Source organism: Aquarana catesbeiana, linkage group LG05 (genome assembly GCF_042186555.1).
Source record: "Aquarana catesbeiana isolate 2022-GZ linkage group LG05, ASM4218655v1, whole genome shotgun sequence".
Lineage (NCBI taxonomy): Eukaryota > Metazoa > Chordata > Amphibia > Anura > Ranidae > Aquarana > Aquarana catesbeiana.
Genome location: NC_133328.1, coordinates 304,922,411 through 304,937,325, shown reverse-complemented (window position 1 = coordinate 304,937,325; position 14,915 = coordinate 304,922,411). Strand labels below are relative to the sequence as shown.

The window sequence follows — 14,915 nt, the reverse complement described above, 5'->3', positions numbered from 1 at the left end:
CGCTCTGCAGAACCACTGGCGAGTGGGGAGATGCCAGATTTTTTGGAATCATTTGCATGTAAAAAACAAATTGTGACTATACTCACTCATATCCTTATACCCCTGACGAAGGTGTTTAACTAGAAACACGTCGGGTACTGGGGATTACTATATACCGGAGAGTTTTATTATCTTTTCATATTGTTCATGTAAATTCTTTTTTTGTTTTTTTTTTTCTGTATGTATCCTTTATATAATATTTGATGTTTTTTAATCATTAATTATTTGTATGATCGAACATTTTTTATATATACTGAATAAAATTGACTTTTTCGTATTACCTAAGTGTGTGTTGCCTTTAAAGTCCCATGGAAGGGGGATTTCTCTCTTTCTTAAATTGTATACTAGGGATGTGGCAGCCATACTATTCAGATCTGGTGAAACCCTCTCTCAATATTGTCTTGGTCTACCAACAGGTGTTAGGATGTCAGCTCACAAGTAGATATGACCCCTTGATCCTAAGGGATCGGCCATTTGGATCTTTTCTCAATGTTTTATAAACACTGATGAAGGCAAAAAAAAAGCCATGTCTGTCCAGATGTCTACACCCCACACTCGCACCTCCACACAATTTACATGTGAATACTATGCAATTATGAATGTTCAGCATACTAAGGTACCTGTTGGCAACTTTTGGCTCTACTTTTCTAATGTGCACCATGATGATTAGGTGGATTATGGAAACTGCATACACAGGTAAAATGCCTTTTTTAATACATCTGAATCTTGCTGTATTGTTAGGATTTTAACACTACCACGTGTTTGTGGAATGGTGTGTGGCTGTGTTGACTGGTAGATAGAGTATACTGTACACTGTAAATGAATTGATGACTTTGTAAACAAATTGAATGCCAAAGGTGACAAGCTGTAGATGCTTATGTCTGTTCTGTACTGTACAAGGGTTTGCCATGATTCCAGGGCATTTAAAGATGAATTGAGAAGCAATAATAATAGTACTAGTGCACAGTATCTCACAAAAGTGAGTACACCGCTCCACATTTTTGTAAAGATTTTATTTTATCTTTTTATGTGACAACACTGAAGAACTGACACTTTGCTACAATGTAAAGTAGTGAGTGTACTGCTTGTATAACAGTGTAAATTTACTGTCCCCTCAAAATAACTCAACACACAACCATTAATGTCTAAACCGCTGGCAACAAAAGTGGGTACACCCCTAAGTGAAAATGTCCAAATTGGGCCCAAAGTGTCAATATTTTGCGTGGCCACTATTATTTTCCAGCACTGCCTTAACCCTCTTGTGCATGGAGTTCACCAGAGCTTCACAGGTTACCACTGGAGTCCTCTTCCCCTCCTCCATGAAGACATCATGGAGCTGGTGGATATTAGAGACCTTGCGCTCCTCCACCATCTGTTTAAGGATGCCCTACTGATGTTCAGTAAAGTTTAGGTCTGGAGACATGCTTGGCCAGTCCGTCACTTTTACCCACAGCTTCTTTAGCAAGGCAGTGTTTGGAGGTGTGTATGGAGTCGTTATGTTGGAATATTGCTCTGCGGCCCAGTCTCTGAAGGGAGGAGATCATGCTCTGCTTCAGTATGTCACAGTACATCAGGAATTCATGGTTCTCTCAATGAACTGTAGCTCCCCAGTGCTGGCAGCACTCATGCAGCCCCAGATCATGACACTCCCACCACCATGCTTGACTGTAGGCAAAATACACCTGTCTTTGTACTCCTCACCTGGTTGCTGCCACACACGCTTGACACCATCTGAACCAAATAAGTTTCTCTTGGTCTCATCAGACCACAGGACATGGTTCCAGTAATTCATGTCCTTAGTCTGCTTGCCTTCAGCAAACTGTTTGCGGGCTTTCTTGTGTATCATCTTTAGAAGAGGCTTTCTTCTGGGATGACAGCCATGCAGACCAATTTCATGTAGTGTGCAGCGTATGGTCTGAGCAATGACAGGCTGACCCCCCCGCCCCACCCCTTCAACCTCTGTAGCAATGCTGGCAGCACTCATACGTCTATTTCCCAAAGACAACCTCTGGATATGGCGCTGAGCACGTGCACTGAACTTCTTTGGTCAACCATGGCGAGGCCTGTTCTGAGTGGAACCTGTCCCGTTAAACTGCTGTATGGTCTTGGCCACCTTGCTGAGGCTCAGTTTCAGGGTCTTGGCAATCTTCCTATAGCCTAGCCCATCTTTATGTAGAGCAACAATTCTTTCTTTTTAAGGTCCTCAGAGTTCTTTAGCACGAGGTGCCATGTTGACCTTCCAGTGACCAGTATGAGAGAGTGAGAGCAATGACATCAAATTTAATACATTTGCTCCCCATTCACACCTAAGACCTTGTAACACTAATGAGTCACATGACACCAGGGAGGGAAAATGGCTTATTGGGCCCAATACGGGCATTTTTACTTAGGGGTGTACTCGGTATTGTTGCCAGCGGTTTAGACATTAATGGCTGTGTGTTATTTTGAGAGGACAGCAAATTTACACTTCTACAAGCTGTACACTCACTACGTTACATTTTAGCAAAGTGTAATTTCTTCAGTGTTGTCACATGAAAAGATATAATAAGATTTACAAAAATGTGAGTGGTGTACTCACTCTTGTGAGATACTGTATATTAAACACGTGCTGACCGCCGTGTGAACATTTACGTTGGCAGAATGGCACGGACAGGCAAATGGGTGTACAGGTACGTCCCTTTAAATTTACCGCCGTGTGGTCGCACGCGACCCTGCCGCGAGCTCCATGATTGTGATCGCGGGTCCCGCAGATTCGATGTCTGCGGGGATACCCGCAATCGTCTCACGGAGAGGAAGAATGGGGAAATGCTGATGTAAACAAGCATTTCCCTGTTCTGCCTAATGACATGGTGATCAGTGTCGTGTCGCATGTAGCCCACCCCCCTACATTTAGAATCACTCCCTAGGACACACTTAACCGCTGCAGCGCCCCCTCCATGTTAACCCCTTCACTGCCAGTCACATTTACACAGTAATCAATGCATTTTTAATCGCAATGATAGCTGTATAAATGTGAATGGTCCCAAAATAGCACCAAAAGTGTCTGATCTGTTCGCCATAATGTCGCAGTCACGATAAAAATTGCTGATCGCCGCCATTACTAGTAAAAAAAAAAAAAAAAATTAATAAAAATGCCATAAAACTGTCCCCTATGTTGTAGACGCTATAACTTTTGCGCAAACCAAACGCTTATTGCAATATTTTTGGTAAAAAAAAAAAAAAATGTAGAAGAATACGTATCAGCCTAAACTGAGGAGAAAAATTTTTTTTTACATATTTTGGGGGGTATTTATTATAGCAAAAAGTAAAAAATGCGTTTTTTTCAAAATTGACGCTCTTTTTTGTTTATAGCGCAAAAAATAAAAACCGCAGAAGTGATCAAATACCACCAAAAGAAAGCTCTATATGTGGGGAAAAAAGGACGTCCATTTTGTTTGGCAGCCACGTCGCAAAAAGTGCTCTGGTCTTTGGCCAGCCATATGGTCTGGGGCTTAAGTGGTTAAAGGGGATAGACAAGTGTAAACTGTTGCCAGAGGGTAATAGACTTGTACCTGTGCCTTAAAATATACCACCTGGAAACAGACATGAGATGTCTGGTACCAACTCTTCTAAACTTATAAAATAAGTTTGGTAATCTCTTCATGAATTTTAGCCTGGTTGTATCAATAATTTGGAGGTGTGAGCTTACTATAAAAAGTGGCCCATTTATAATTTGAACAGAATGTGTTATGGAGGCAGATAAAGGATGTTTTATAAATGGCCACAGTTATATGGTACACAACTGTGGTGTAATCCTCATAGCAATCTGTTTTTTTGTTTGTTACTTTGGTATGTTTGATAGGATAGATTTATTAAGGATATTTACAGGACAGTAACTTTTTTTTGCCTATGTCTGAAGCAGGAATATTTTTAAAATGCCGAGCGGGGTAAGGTTATAACATCCATCTGTCGCTATCCCTTATGGAGAAATTTCCCTTACTCTTTTTTTTTTAACAATGTTTGCCAGGTCAGCAAATGAGCAGAAATCTTTATTTGGTGACAGAAACTGTTCATTTGGATGACTATTCATAAGGCCTTATGCACACTTGAAGTTTTTACAGCTACTGTTTTTGGCTTCAGGCAAGAGTTTCTGAGCTGTAAACATTATCTAACTCTGATAAAAGCTTAAAACTGCTGAAAAATGCAGCTATTCAGCATTTATCAGCGTTTTTAACCTATAACCTTTTGTGGAAGTATAGTTTTGCTAAAAACAATATTGCAAAAACGCTGCAAAACTCATTCTACAGCTTTCTAAAGCTAACGCTACTGGCTTTCTTATAACGACCAGTGTGCATGATGCCTAAGAGGTGTACGTGACCCTTTCACCTAAGGCCACAGCATACTATATGACCCATAATGTAGATTGCAGGTTCAGATACACCAAGGACGCAAAGCCAAGCAGATTCGGTCATCAGAACGTCTAATACTTTCCCACTTTATAGAGTAATTTAAATGTTTTTGGTTGGATCTTAACCACTTGCCGACTGCCTCACGCTGATATACGTCAGCAGAATGGCACGGGCAGGTAGAATCACGTACCCATACGTGATCTGCCTCCCGCGGGTGGGGGGTCCGATCGGACCCCCCCCCCGGTGCCAGAGGCGGTCGGCTCGAGTTCACGGGCGATGAGAGGTGAGGGGGAGGCCATCCATTGTTGGCCACCCCTTCCCGATCGCTCCCGGCGAATGAAAATCCTTCCTGTGTCTCTGTAATGTAAACAGAGGCACAGGAAGTGATGTCATCCCTCCTCGAGCCGGTCTTTTCAATCCGGCGCCGAGGAGAGAAGACATCCAAGTAAGGCACCAACACTACACTGTCAGTAGAACACGCCAGGCACACTTGTCACCCCCCGATCACCCCCCTGTACCCCCTGTCACACTGACACCAATAGCAGTTTTTTTTTTTTTTTGCATTGATGTCAGTTTGTGACAGTTATAAGTGTTAGGGCAGTTAGGTTAGCCCCCTTTAGGTCTGGGCTACCCCCCTTTAGGTCCAGGGTACCCCCCTAACCCCCCCTAATAAAAGTTAACCCCTTGATCACCCCCCGTCGCCAGTGTCGCTAAGTGATCGTTTTTCTGATCGCTGTATTAGTGACACAGGTGACGCTAGTTAGGGAGGTAAGTATATAGGTTCGCTGTCAGTGTTTTATAGCGACAGGGACCCCCATATACTACCTAATAAAGGCTTTAACCCCTTGATTGCCCCCTAGTTAACCCTTTCACCAGCGATCACTGTATAAGTGTTACGGGTGACGCTGGTTAGTTAGTTTGTTTCTAATAGTTTTTTATAGTTTATTATAGTTTTAGGGCACCCGCTGTTTATTTCCTTATAAAGGTTTAACCCCCTAATTGCCCGGCGGTGATATAAGTTAAGTTTTTAGGATCAGATAAGGTCTGCGTCGCCCCAGGCAGCGTCAGGTTAGCGCCAGTACCGCTAAAACCCATGCACGCAGCATACACCTCCCTTAGTGCTATAGTATCTGAACGGATCGATATCTGATCCGATCAGATCTATACTCCCCAGCAGTTTAGGGTTCCCATAAACGCAGTGTTAGCGGGATTAGCCCAGATACCTGCTAGCACCTGCGTTTTGCTCCTCGGCCCAGCCCAGCCCACCCAAGTGCAGTATCGATCGATCACTGACACTTACAAAACACTAAGCACACATAACTGCAGCGTTCGCAGAGTCAGGCCTGATCCCTGCGATCGCTAACAGTTTTTTGGTAGCGTTTTGAATCAGTCGCTAACAGTCAGGAGCTTTTTTGCCTGTGAGTCTCACTAGTGTACCCCTAAATTTAGAGCCCAAAATGGCAAATCGAAGGTACACTAGTGAAGAGGCCTACACGTTTCTGAGCATGACAGATAGTGAAGAGGAAGTCACTCATCTGTCAGATTCAGGCTCAGAATACGATCCTGTAGAGGACAGCGGCTCCATGACAGATAGCTCTGACGATGGAGTTGTGGTCCCTGCTAAGGTCAGGCATACCAGACCCCGAACTACTTCTTCTGTCCTTGAAGTGCAAGAACCGCAGGGCTCTTGTTTGGAGCAGAGAAGTACTAGTGCCGCTATTCCTTCTGGTGAACTGGCAAGCACCAGCGGCCTAGTACACCCTGGTCGTACATCCAGCACTGCAGTAACACTTGGTGACGTGGCGAGTCCCATAAGTGCAGTTCAAGCTGGCGAGGTGGCAAGCACAAGTAGTGTCCCGCTGCCACCAAGAAGACGAACACAGGCCCGTCGTGCCCATAGTGCCCTTCCTGCTGCATTCACCAATCCGAATTGGGAACCCACCACTTCTGCAGCACCCGTACTTCCCCCTTTCACTGGCCAACCCGGAATTCAGGTGGAAACAGTTGACCTTACGTCACTGGATTTTTATTCGCTGTTTTTCACCGAAGATCTCTATAGATCTATTGTGGACCAAAGCAATTTGTACGCTGGTCAACACATCGCCACTATTCCCCAGTCCTCCCTTGCCAGAGATTGGAGACCAATTACGGTTTCCGAATTTAAGAACTTTCTGGGCCTTTCCCTCCTCATGGGCATAACTAAAAAGAGTGAGTTGCGGTCATATTGGTCCACTGACCCAATTCACCTTATGCCCGTGCTCTCTGCCTCCATGACCAGGGCACGATACGAGCAGATTTTGCGGTTCATGCACTTCAACGACAATTAACTCTGTCGTCCTCGTGGAGACCCTGGATACGATCGGCTCTACAAAATTTGGCCCCTCATAAACCACTTCAACCAACGTTTTGCAGACTTGTTTACCCCCCATCAAGTTGTTTGCGTTGATGAGTCCCTGATTAAATTTTCTGGCCGCTTGTCATTCAAACAATACCTTCCCAGCAAGCGTGCCAGATACGGGGTCAAGATGTATAAGCTCTGTGACAGGGCCACAGGCTATACATGTAGATTTATGGTTTACGAGGGCAAAGATAGTCACGTAGAGCCGACAAACTGCCCTGATTACATAGGAAGCGCTGGCAAGATAGTGTGGGACTTGGTGTCACCCTTATTCGGAAAGGGGTACCACTTGTACGTGGACAATTATTACACGAGCGTGCCACTTTTTAGTCATTTGTTTGATCAACAGATTGGAGCATGTGGCACCGTGCGACCTAATCGCCGGGGCTTTCCCCAGCGGCTTGTAGATTCCCGTCTTAGGCTGGGGGAGAGAGCCTGCTTGCAGTGTAATAATTTGCTCGCTATGAAGTGGAGGGACAATAAGAATGTTTTTGTTCTTACCTCCCTTCATGCAGACACGACGACCCAAATTACTACGGCGACTGGTGTTGTGGAGAAACCCCTCTGTGTCCACGAATATAACCATAAAAAAACCATAACCCCCCCCCACCGTCTTCCATGTTTTTCTCTGGCTCTCCTGTCCCAACAGGGAACCTGAGAATGCAGCCGGTGATTCGGCCAGCTGACCATAGAGCTGATCAGAGACCAGAATGGCTCCAAACATCTCTATGGCCTAAGAAACCGGAAGCTACGAGCATTTCATGACTTAGATTTCGCCAGATGTAAACAGCGCCATTGGGAAATCGGGAAAGCATTTTATCACACCGATCTTGGTGTGGTCAGATGCTTTGAGGGCAGAGGAGAGATCTAGGGTCTAATAGACCCCAATTTTTTCAAAAAAGAGTACCTGTCACTACCTATTGCTATCATAGGGGATATTTACATTCCCTGAGATAACAATAAAAATGATTAAAAAAAATAAAAATGAAAGGAACAGTTTAAAAATAAGATAAAAAATCAAAAAAATAATAAAGAGAAAAAAAAAAAAAAAAAAGCACCCCTGTCCCCCCCTGCTCTCGCGCAAAGGCGAACGCAAGCGTCGGTCTGGTGTCAAATGTAAACAGCAATTGCACCATGCATGTGAGGTATCACCGTGAAGGTCAGATCGAGGGCAGTAATTTTAGCAGTAGACCTCCTCTGTAAATCTAAAGTGGTAACCTGTAAAGGCTTTTAAAGGCTTTTAAAAATGTATTAATTTGTCGCCACTGCATGTTTGTGCACAATTTTAAAGCATGTCATGTTTGGTATCCATGTACTTGGCCTAAGATCATCTTTTTTATTTCATCAAACATTTGGGCAATATAGTGTGTTTTAGTGCATTAAAATTTTAAAAAGTGTGTTTTTTCCCCAAAAAATGCGTTTGAAAAATCGCTGCGCAAATACTGTGTGAAAAAAAAAAAATGAAACACCCACCATTTTAATCTGTAGGGCATTTGCTTTAAAAAAACATATAATGTTTGGGGGTTCAAAGTAATTTTATTGCAAAAAAAAATAATTTTTTCATGTAAACAAAAAGTGTCAGAAAGGGCTTTGTCTTCAAGTGGTTAGAAGAGTGGGTGATGTGTGACATAAGCTTCTAAATGTTGTGCATAAAATGCCAGGACAGTTCAAAACCCCCCCAAATGACCCCATTTTGGAAAGTAGACACCCCAAGCTACTTGCTGAGAAGCATGTCGAGTCCATGGAATATTTTATATTGTGACACAAGTTGCGGCAAAAAGACAAATTTTTTTTTTTTTTTTTTTTTTTTGCACAAAGTTGTCACTAAATGATATATCGCTCAAACATGCCATGGGAATATGTGAAATTACACCCCAAAATAAATTCTGTTGCTTCTCCTGAGTACGGGGATACCACATGTGTGAGACTTTTTGGGAGCCTAGCCGCGTACGGGACCCCGAAAACCAAGCACCGCCTTCAGGCTTTCTAAGGGCGTAAATTTTTTATTTCACTCTTCACTGCCTATCACAGTTTCGGAGGCCATGGAATGCCCAGATGGCACAACCCCCCCCCCCCCCCAAATGACCCCATTTTGGAAAATAGACACCCAAAGCTTTTTGCTGAGAGGTATAGTGAGTATTTTGCAGACCTCACTTTTTGTCACAAACTTTTGAAAATTGAAAAAAGAAAAAAAAAATACATTTTTCTTGTCTTTCTTCATTTTCAAAAACAAATGAGAGCTGCAAAATACCATGCCTCTCAGCAAATAGCTTGGGGTGTCTCCTTTCCAAAATGGGGTCATTTTGGGGGGTTTTGTGCTATCTTGGCATTTTATGGCCTTCGAAACTGTGATAGGTAGTGAGGAGTGAAATCAAAAATTTATGCCCTTAGAAATCCTGAAGGCGGTGATTGGATTTCGGGGCCCCGTATGAAGCTAGGCTCCCAAAAAGTGCCACACATGTGGTATCCCCGTACTCAGGAGAATCAGCAGAATGTATTTTGGGGTGCAATTCCACATATGCCCATGGCCTGTGTGAGCAATATATCATTTAGTGACAACTTTTTGTAATTTTTTTTTTTTTTGTCATTATTCAATCACTTGGGACAAAAAAAATAAATATTCAATGGGCTCAACATGCCTCTCAGCAATTTCCTTGGGGTGTCTACTTTCCAAAATGGGGTCATTTGGGGGGGTTTTGTACTGCCCTGCCATTTTAGTACCTCAAGAAATAACATAGGCAGTCATAAACTAAAAGCTGTGTAAATTCCAGAAAATGTACCCTAGTTTGCAGACGCTATAACTTTTGCGCAAACCAATAAATATACGCTTATTGACATTTTTTTTACCAAAGACATGTGGCCGAATGCATTTTGGCCTAAATGTATGACTAAAATTGAGTTTATTGGATTTTTTTTATAACAAAAAGCAGAAAATATCATTTTTTTTCAAAATTTTCGGTCTTTTTCCGTTTATAGCGCAAAAAATAAAAACGGCAGAGGTGATCAAATACCATCAAAAGAAAGCTCTATTTGTGGGAAGAAAAGGACGCAAATTTCGTTTGGGTACAGCATTGCATGACCGCGCAATTAGCAGTTAAAGCGACGCAGTGCCAAATTGTAAAAAGTGCTCTGGTCAGGAAGGGGGTAAATCCTTCCGGGGCTGAAGTGGTTAACCTAATTTGGCCATAAATAAATCTTGCCAAGTCTGCAATCGCCTGATCTTTTGGTTAATGGACATCCTTCTGAAACATCAGAAGCAATCACAAATAACAATGTTACAAATTTAATGTGTGTTCTGCCGTTGTACTAGCATTGTACTATAATTCACTTTTCTAATGTCATTTAGCTTCACAGTTCAGCTACAACACTTGCTACAGACTTATTAAAATACCATGCAGATCATATGATCCTAAAGGCCTTGAAAATTTCTGGGGGAGAAGGAAATCTGGAAGCTGTGGCAGAATTTACCTGCAAGTTGTCAGAACAGAGAGAGCAGCTTGCAGAGGTGAGTTTCTGGTTTCCGTGCAAACTGCTTTATTTTTCTTAACTTATGTAGAATGTTTACTGGTAAACAATATTGTCATTCAGATAATACACTCCTACAACAATTAAGATCCTTCTAGTGCAATATAGGAATATTTGCCACTAGGATGAACCCCAACAGGCCATCAGATTTATGTCATGTTTTATGTAGCTTTTCCTTGCCAGATTTGGTATGGCTTCCAGGAGGCAATCTGGAGTTTACCGCTACTTCCAAAAGTCGGTTTGTACAGTGCAGCCTTCTTTCTTCAGATATGTTGTACATGTAACTTTCTGTACCTTGCATTAGGCTTGGGACAGTGGTTGGTAATAATTTTAATTCTCAAGTGTGTGCGCCTGAAAAACAGACCTAAAAGTGTACATAAATAGCAGATAGTTTCATGGTGAGAATTAAAAATCTTTTGCCAGCAAACTCAGGGTACAGGCTAACTGGCCAATTTCAGCAACCCAAGAATTGTATGCAGCTGAGTGGCAAGCAAATATCAAAACCTAAAGCCCTAAAATGTGTCCTCTGTGTTTGTTTTGGTGTCATATTTTTGGTTTGTCATTTAAAAGAAAACTTCCAGGAAACAGGTGAAATTAATTAATCAGTGAGCTTCTAATGTTACCAACTAAACACTTAATTGGCCTAAATCAGAATGTTCACTCAGTGTCCTCTTTTTCTGACCTTGTAATGTACAGTATCTCACAAAAGTGAGTACACCCCTCACATTTTTGTAAATTTTTTATTATATCTTTTCATGTGACAACACTGAAGAAATGACACTTTGCTACAATGTAAAGTAGTGAGTGTACAGCTTGTATAACAGTGTAAATTTGCTGTCCCCTTAAAATAACTCAACACATAGCTATTAATGTCTAAACTGCTGGCAACAAAAGTGAGTACACCCCTAAGTGAAATGTCCAAATTGGGCGCATTAGCCATTTTCCCTCCCCGGTTTCATGTAACTTGTTGGTGTTACAAGGTCTCAGGTGTGCATGGGAGTAGGTGTTAAATTTGGTGTTATCGCTCTCTCTCATACTGGTAACTGGACGTTCAACATGGCACCACATGGCAACTAACTCTGAGGATCTGAAAAAAAGAATTGTTGCTCTACATAAAGATGGCCTAGGCTATAAGAAGATTGCCAAGACCCTGAAACTGAGCTGCAGCACGGTGACCAAGACAATACAGCGGTTTAACAGGACAGGTTCCACTCAGAACAGGCTTCGCCATCGTCGACCAAAGAAGTTGAGCGCACATGCTCAGCGTCATATCCAGAGGTTGTCTTTGGGAAATAGACGTATGATTGCTGCAGAGATTTAAGGGGTGGGGGGTCAGCCTGTCAGTGCTCAGACACACTGCATCAAATTGGTCTGCATGGCTTTCGTCCCAGAAGGAAGCCTCTTCTGCACAAGAAAGCCCGCAAACAGTTTGCTGAAGACAAGGACTTGGATTACTGGAACCATGTCCTGTGGTCTGATGAGACCAAGATAAACTTATTTGGTTCAGATGGTGTCAAGTGTGTATGGCAGCAACCAGGTGAGGAGTACAAAGACAAGTGTGTCTTGCCTACAGTCAAGCATAGTGGTGGGGAGTGTCATGATCTGGGGCTGCATGAGTGCTGCCAGCACTGGGGAGCTACAGTTCATTGAGGGAACCATGAATGCCAACATGTACTGTGACATACTAAAGCAGAGCATGATCCCTCTCTTCAGAGACTGGGCTGCAGGGCAGTATTCCATCATGATAATGACCCCAAACTAGGGGTGCACCGAATGGAGATTTTGGTACCAAAAATAAAGGATGCACTAGGCCGAAAACCGATACCAAAAAGACAGTTTTTAAAAAATATTTATATTTTTATATATGATTGTATTGTATTAAACATTTTAATTAATATCATCAGATTAAATTAATATGAATTTATTGTTGGCCATTATTGGCACATTTAGTGCAAGAAAGGTCAAGAAAAATGCAGTCTCTAACCATTTCTTGTATCATGTCTGCAATCTCTTACTTAAACTTAAACACACTGCTAATAGTATTAGCAAAATTTCCATTCAGTGCACCTCTAGCAGGCATGAATTAAGAGATCAATGAAGCCTCACCAGTGCCCCATCATCAGCAGCCTCACCAGTGCCCCGTCATCAGCAGCCTCACCGGTGCCTGTCATCAGCAGCCTCACCGGTGCCTGTCATCAGCAGCCTCACCGGTGCCTGTCATCAGCAGCCTCACCGGTGCCTGTCATCAGCAGCCTCACCGGTGCCTGTCATCAGCAGCCTCATTGGTGCCGTCATATGCAGCCTGCCAGTGGCCAGCAGCCTCACCGGTGCCCGTCATATGCAGCCTGCCAGTGGCCAGCAGCCCCACCGGTGACCGTCATATGCAGCCAGCCAGTGCCCAGCAGCCTCACCATTGCCCATCATATACAGCCAGCCAGTGCCCAGCAGCCTCACCATTGCCCATTATATGCAGCCCACCAGTGCCCATCATATGCAGCTTGCCAGTGGCCAGCGGCCCCACCAATTCCCATTATATGCAGCTTGCCAGTGCCCAGCAGCTTTACCAGTACCCATCATATGCAGCCTGCCTGTGCCCGCATCAGCGACGATCTCCGTGTGTCACGGAGCTGGATTTGAATTGCCCGGGCCGCAGTAACAATCCTGTAATCGTGTTACGCTGATTCAATGTCCCACCATTGGATCAGCGTGTCGTCTATCACAGGAGGCGGGACATTGTTGCTGCGACCGGGCAATTAAGCTCAGTGAAACATGGAAATCACGACGAGGGGAGGAGGCAGTGGAGGACTGGGTGAACCAGGATGGCACACCCGCAATGGGCTGCACGCGGGGTGGATCATGCCCCCTTTCGGTATCGGCTGTTTTTTCATTCGGCCGAATGAAAAAACACTGTTTTCGGGCGATAATTTTCGGCAGCTGAAATTTCAGTGCACCTCTACCCCAAACACACCCCCAAGACGACCACTGCCTTGCTAAAGAAGTTTAGGGTAAGGGTGATGGACTGGCCAAGCATGTCTCCAGACCTAAACCCTATTGAGCATCTGTGTGGCATCCTCAAATGGAAGGTGGAGGAGCGAAAAGTTTCTAAGATCCGCCAGCCCTGTGATGTCGTCATTGAGGAGTGGAAGAGGACTCCAGTGACAACCTGTGAAGCTCTGGTGAACTTCATGCCCAAGAGGGTTAAGGCAGTGCTGGAAAATAATGGTAGCCACACAAAATATTGACACTTTGGGCCCAATTTGGACATTTGCACTTAGAGGTGTACTCACTTTTGTTGCCAGCGGTTTAGACATTAATGGCTGTGTTGAAATAGAGTGTGGACAGGGCCTGCTACTCCTAATGGCTGATAGAATGCATTGAGGTAAAAAACCGCAAGGGTTTACAACCCCTTTAAAGTGCATATAGTGATAATTGTGCTGAACAGAGTCTTTGCTTGTGCAAAAGGTGCTGTAGTGCTCAGTGTCCCCTAGGTGTCAGTGCATCCACCTCCCGTGGGTAGTGTAAAGATCCGCACTCACCAGATGAGTTGTATTCCTCGGCCTTATAGTAAAAAGAGTCTACCGTGCCTGTAGGTCACTTAATGGGGACCAATCCCAATACAGAGGCGGTCCCCGGGTTACAAACAAGATAGGGACTGTAGGCTTGTTCTTAAGTTGAATCTGTAAGTTGGAACAGTTACATTTTTTAAGTGTAGCTCCAGCCAAAAAAATCTATTTTGAAGCTTTTTGGATAACATAGGGAAGGGTTATCACCCCTATAACATTTGTTTTGCTGTCTGTGCCCCTGTTCAGAAGATTTCACCTTACTTTCTGTCCCAATGACAATTGATTTTGAAAATTTGGGGTTATTAGGGAAACAAGGATTGGTGATAAAACATCAGTGGAGACACCTTTTTCCCATATTAACTCTTACAGGAGAGAATTTCCCTTCCAAGGGTAGATTTTCTCTCACTTCCTGTTGTCTCCCTCCGTTTGTAAGTAGAAGTCGTTTGTAAGTCGGATGTTTGTAAATAGGGGACCGCCTGTATGGTATTCTCTGGGGTCCTTCCGTGTCTCCTCTATAGTGGATGACCTCCAATGCTGGCTCCGGGGTTGCATTTAGTTTCTCAATTCCCCTCCTTGCTCAAACTCGCAGTGCCTCCAATAATGGCTCTCCCGACATGTCGGCATAAGTGTAAGAGGCCTTAAAGAAACAAAATGATTAGACTTCCTGAAGCCTGTTCTGTTTAACTAAAGCTGGGTACACAACTTTTTTTCAGCCTGCTGGCTGAACAAAAACAAAAATGAACCAAAAGATTCCTGCATCCACACAAGCGAGGTGAGTGCAGGAATCCTTCCCATCCCACCCCGCTGGGACATTGTATTTTGACAGCAGGACTCTCCGCTGTCAGAATACATTGATCAGTGCTGTAGCTGTTTGGCTGCAAGCCACTGATCAAAGGTTTTCCAGTGGGTCTGTTTGACAGAAGGTGATCTAGCGATCCCCTTCTGTCGAACAGTGAGGGCTATACACAGATCAAAATTCAACAGGTCTCTGCTGCACCAATC

The 14,915-nt window shown here is 43.6% G+C and overlaps 1 protein-coding gene across 1 annotated transcript in view; it reads left to right on the top strand.

Annotated features, from left to right (window-relative positions):
• CTNNAL1 (catenin alpha like 1) overlaps positions 1-14,915 on the top strand; it is a 448,383-nt gene that overhangs the window by 329,239 nt on the left and 104,229 nt on the right. Inside the window, exon 9 of the mRNA XM_073630832.1 lies at positions 10,172-10,330. Coding sequence (XP_073486933.1) covers positions 10,172-10,330 — 159 coding nt within the window. The remainder of the gene's footprint in view (positions 1-10,171; positions 10,331-14,915) is intronic.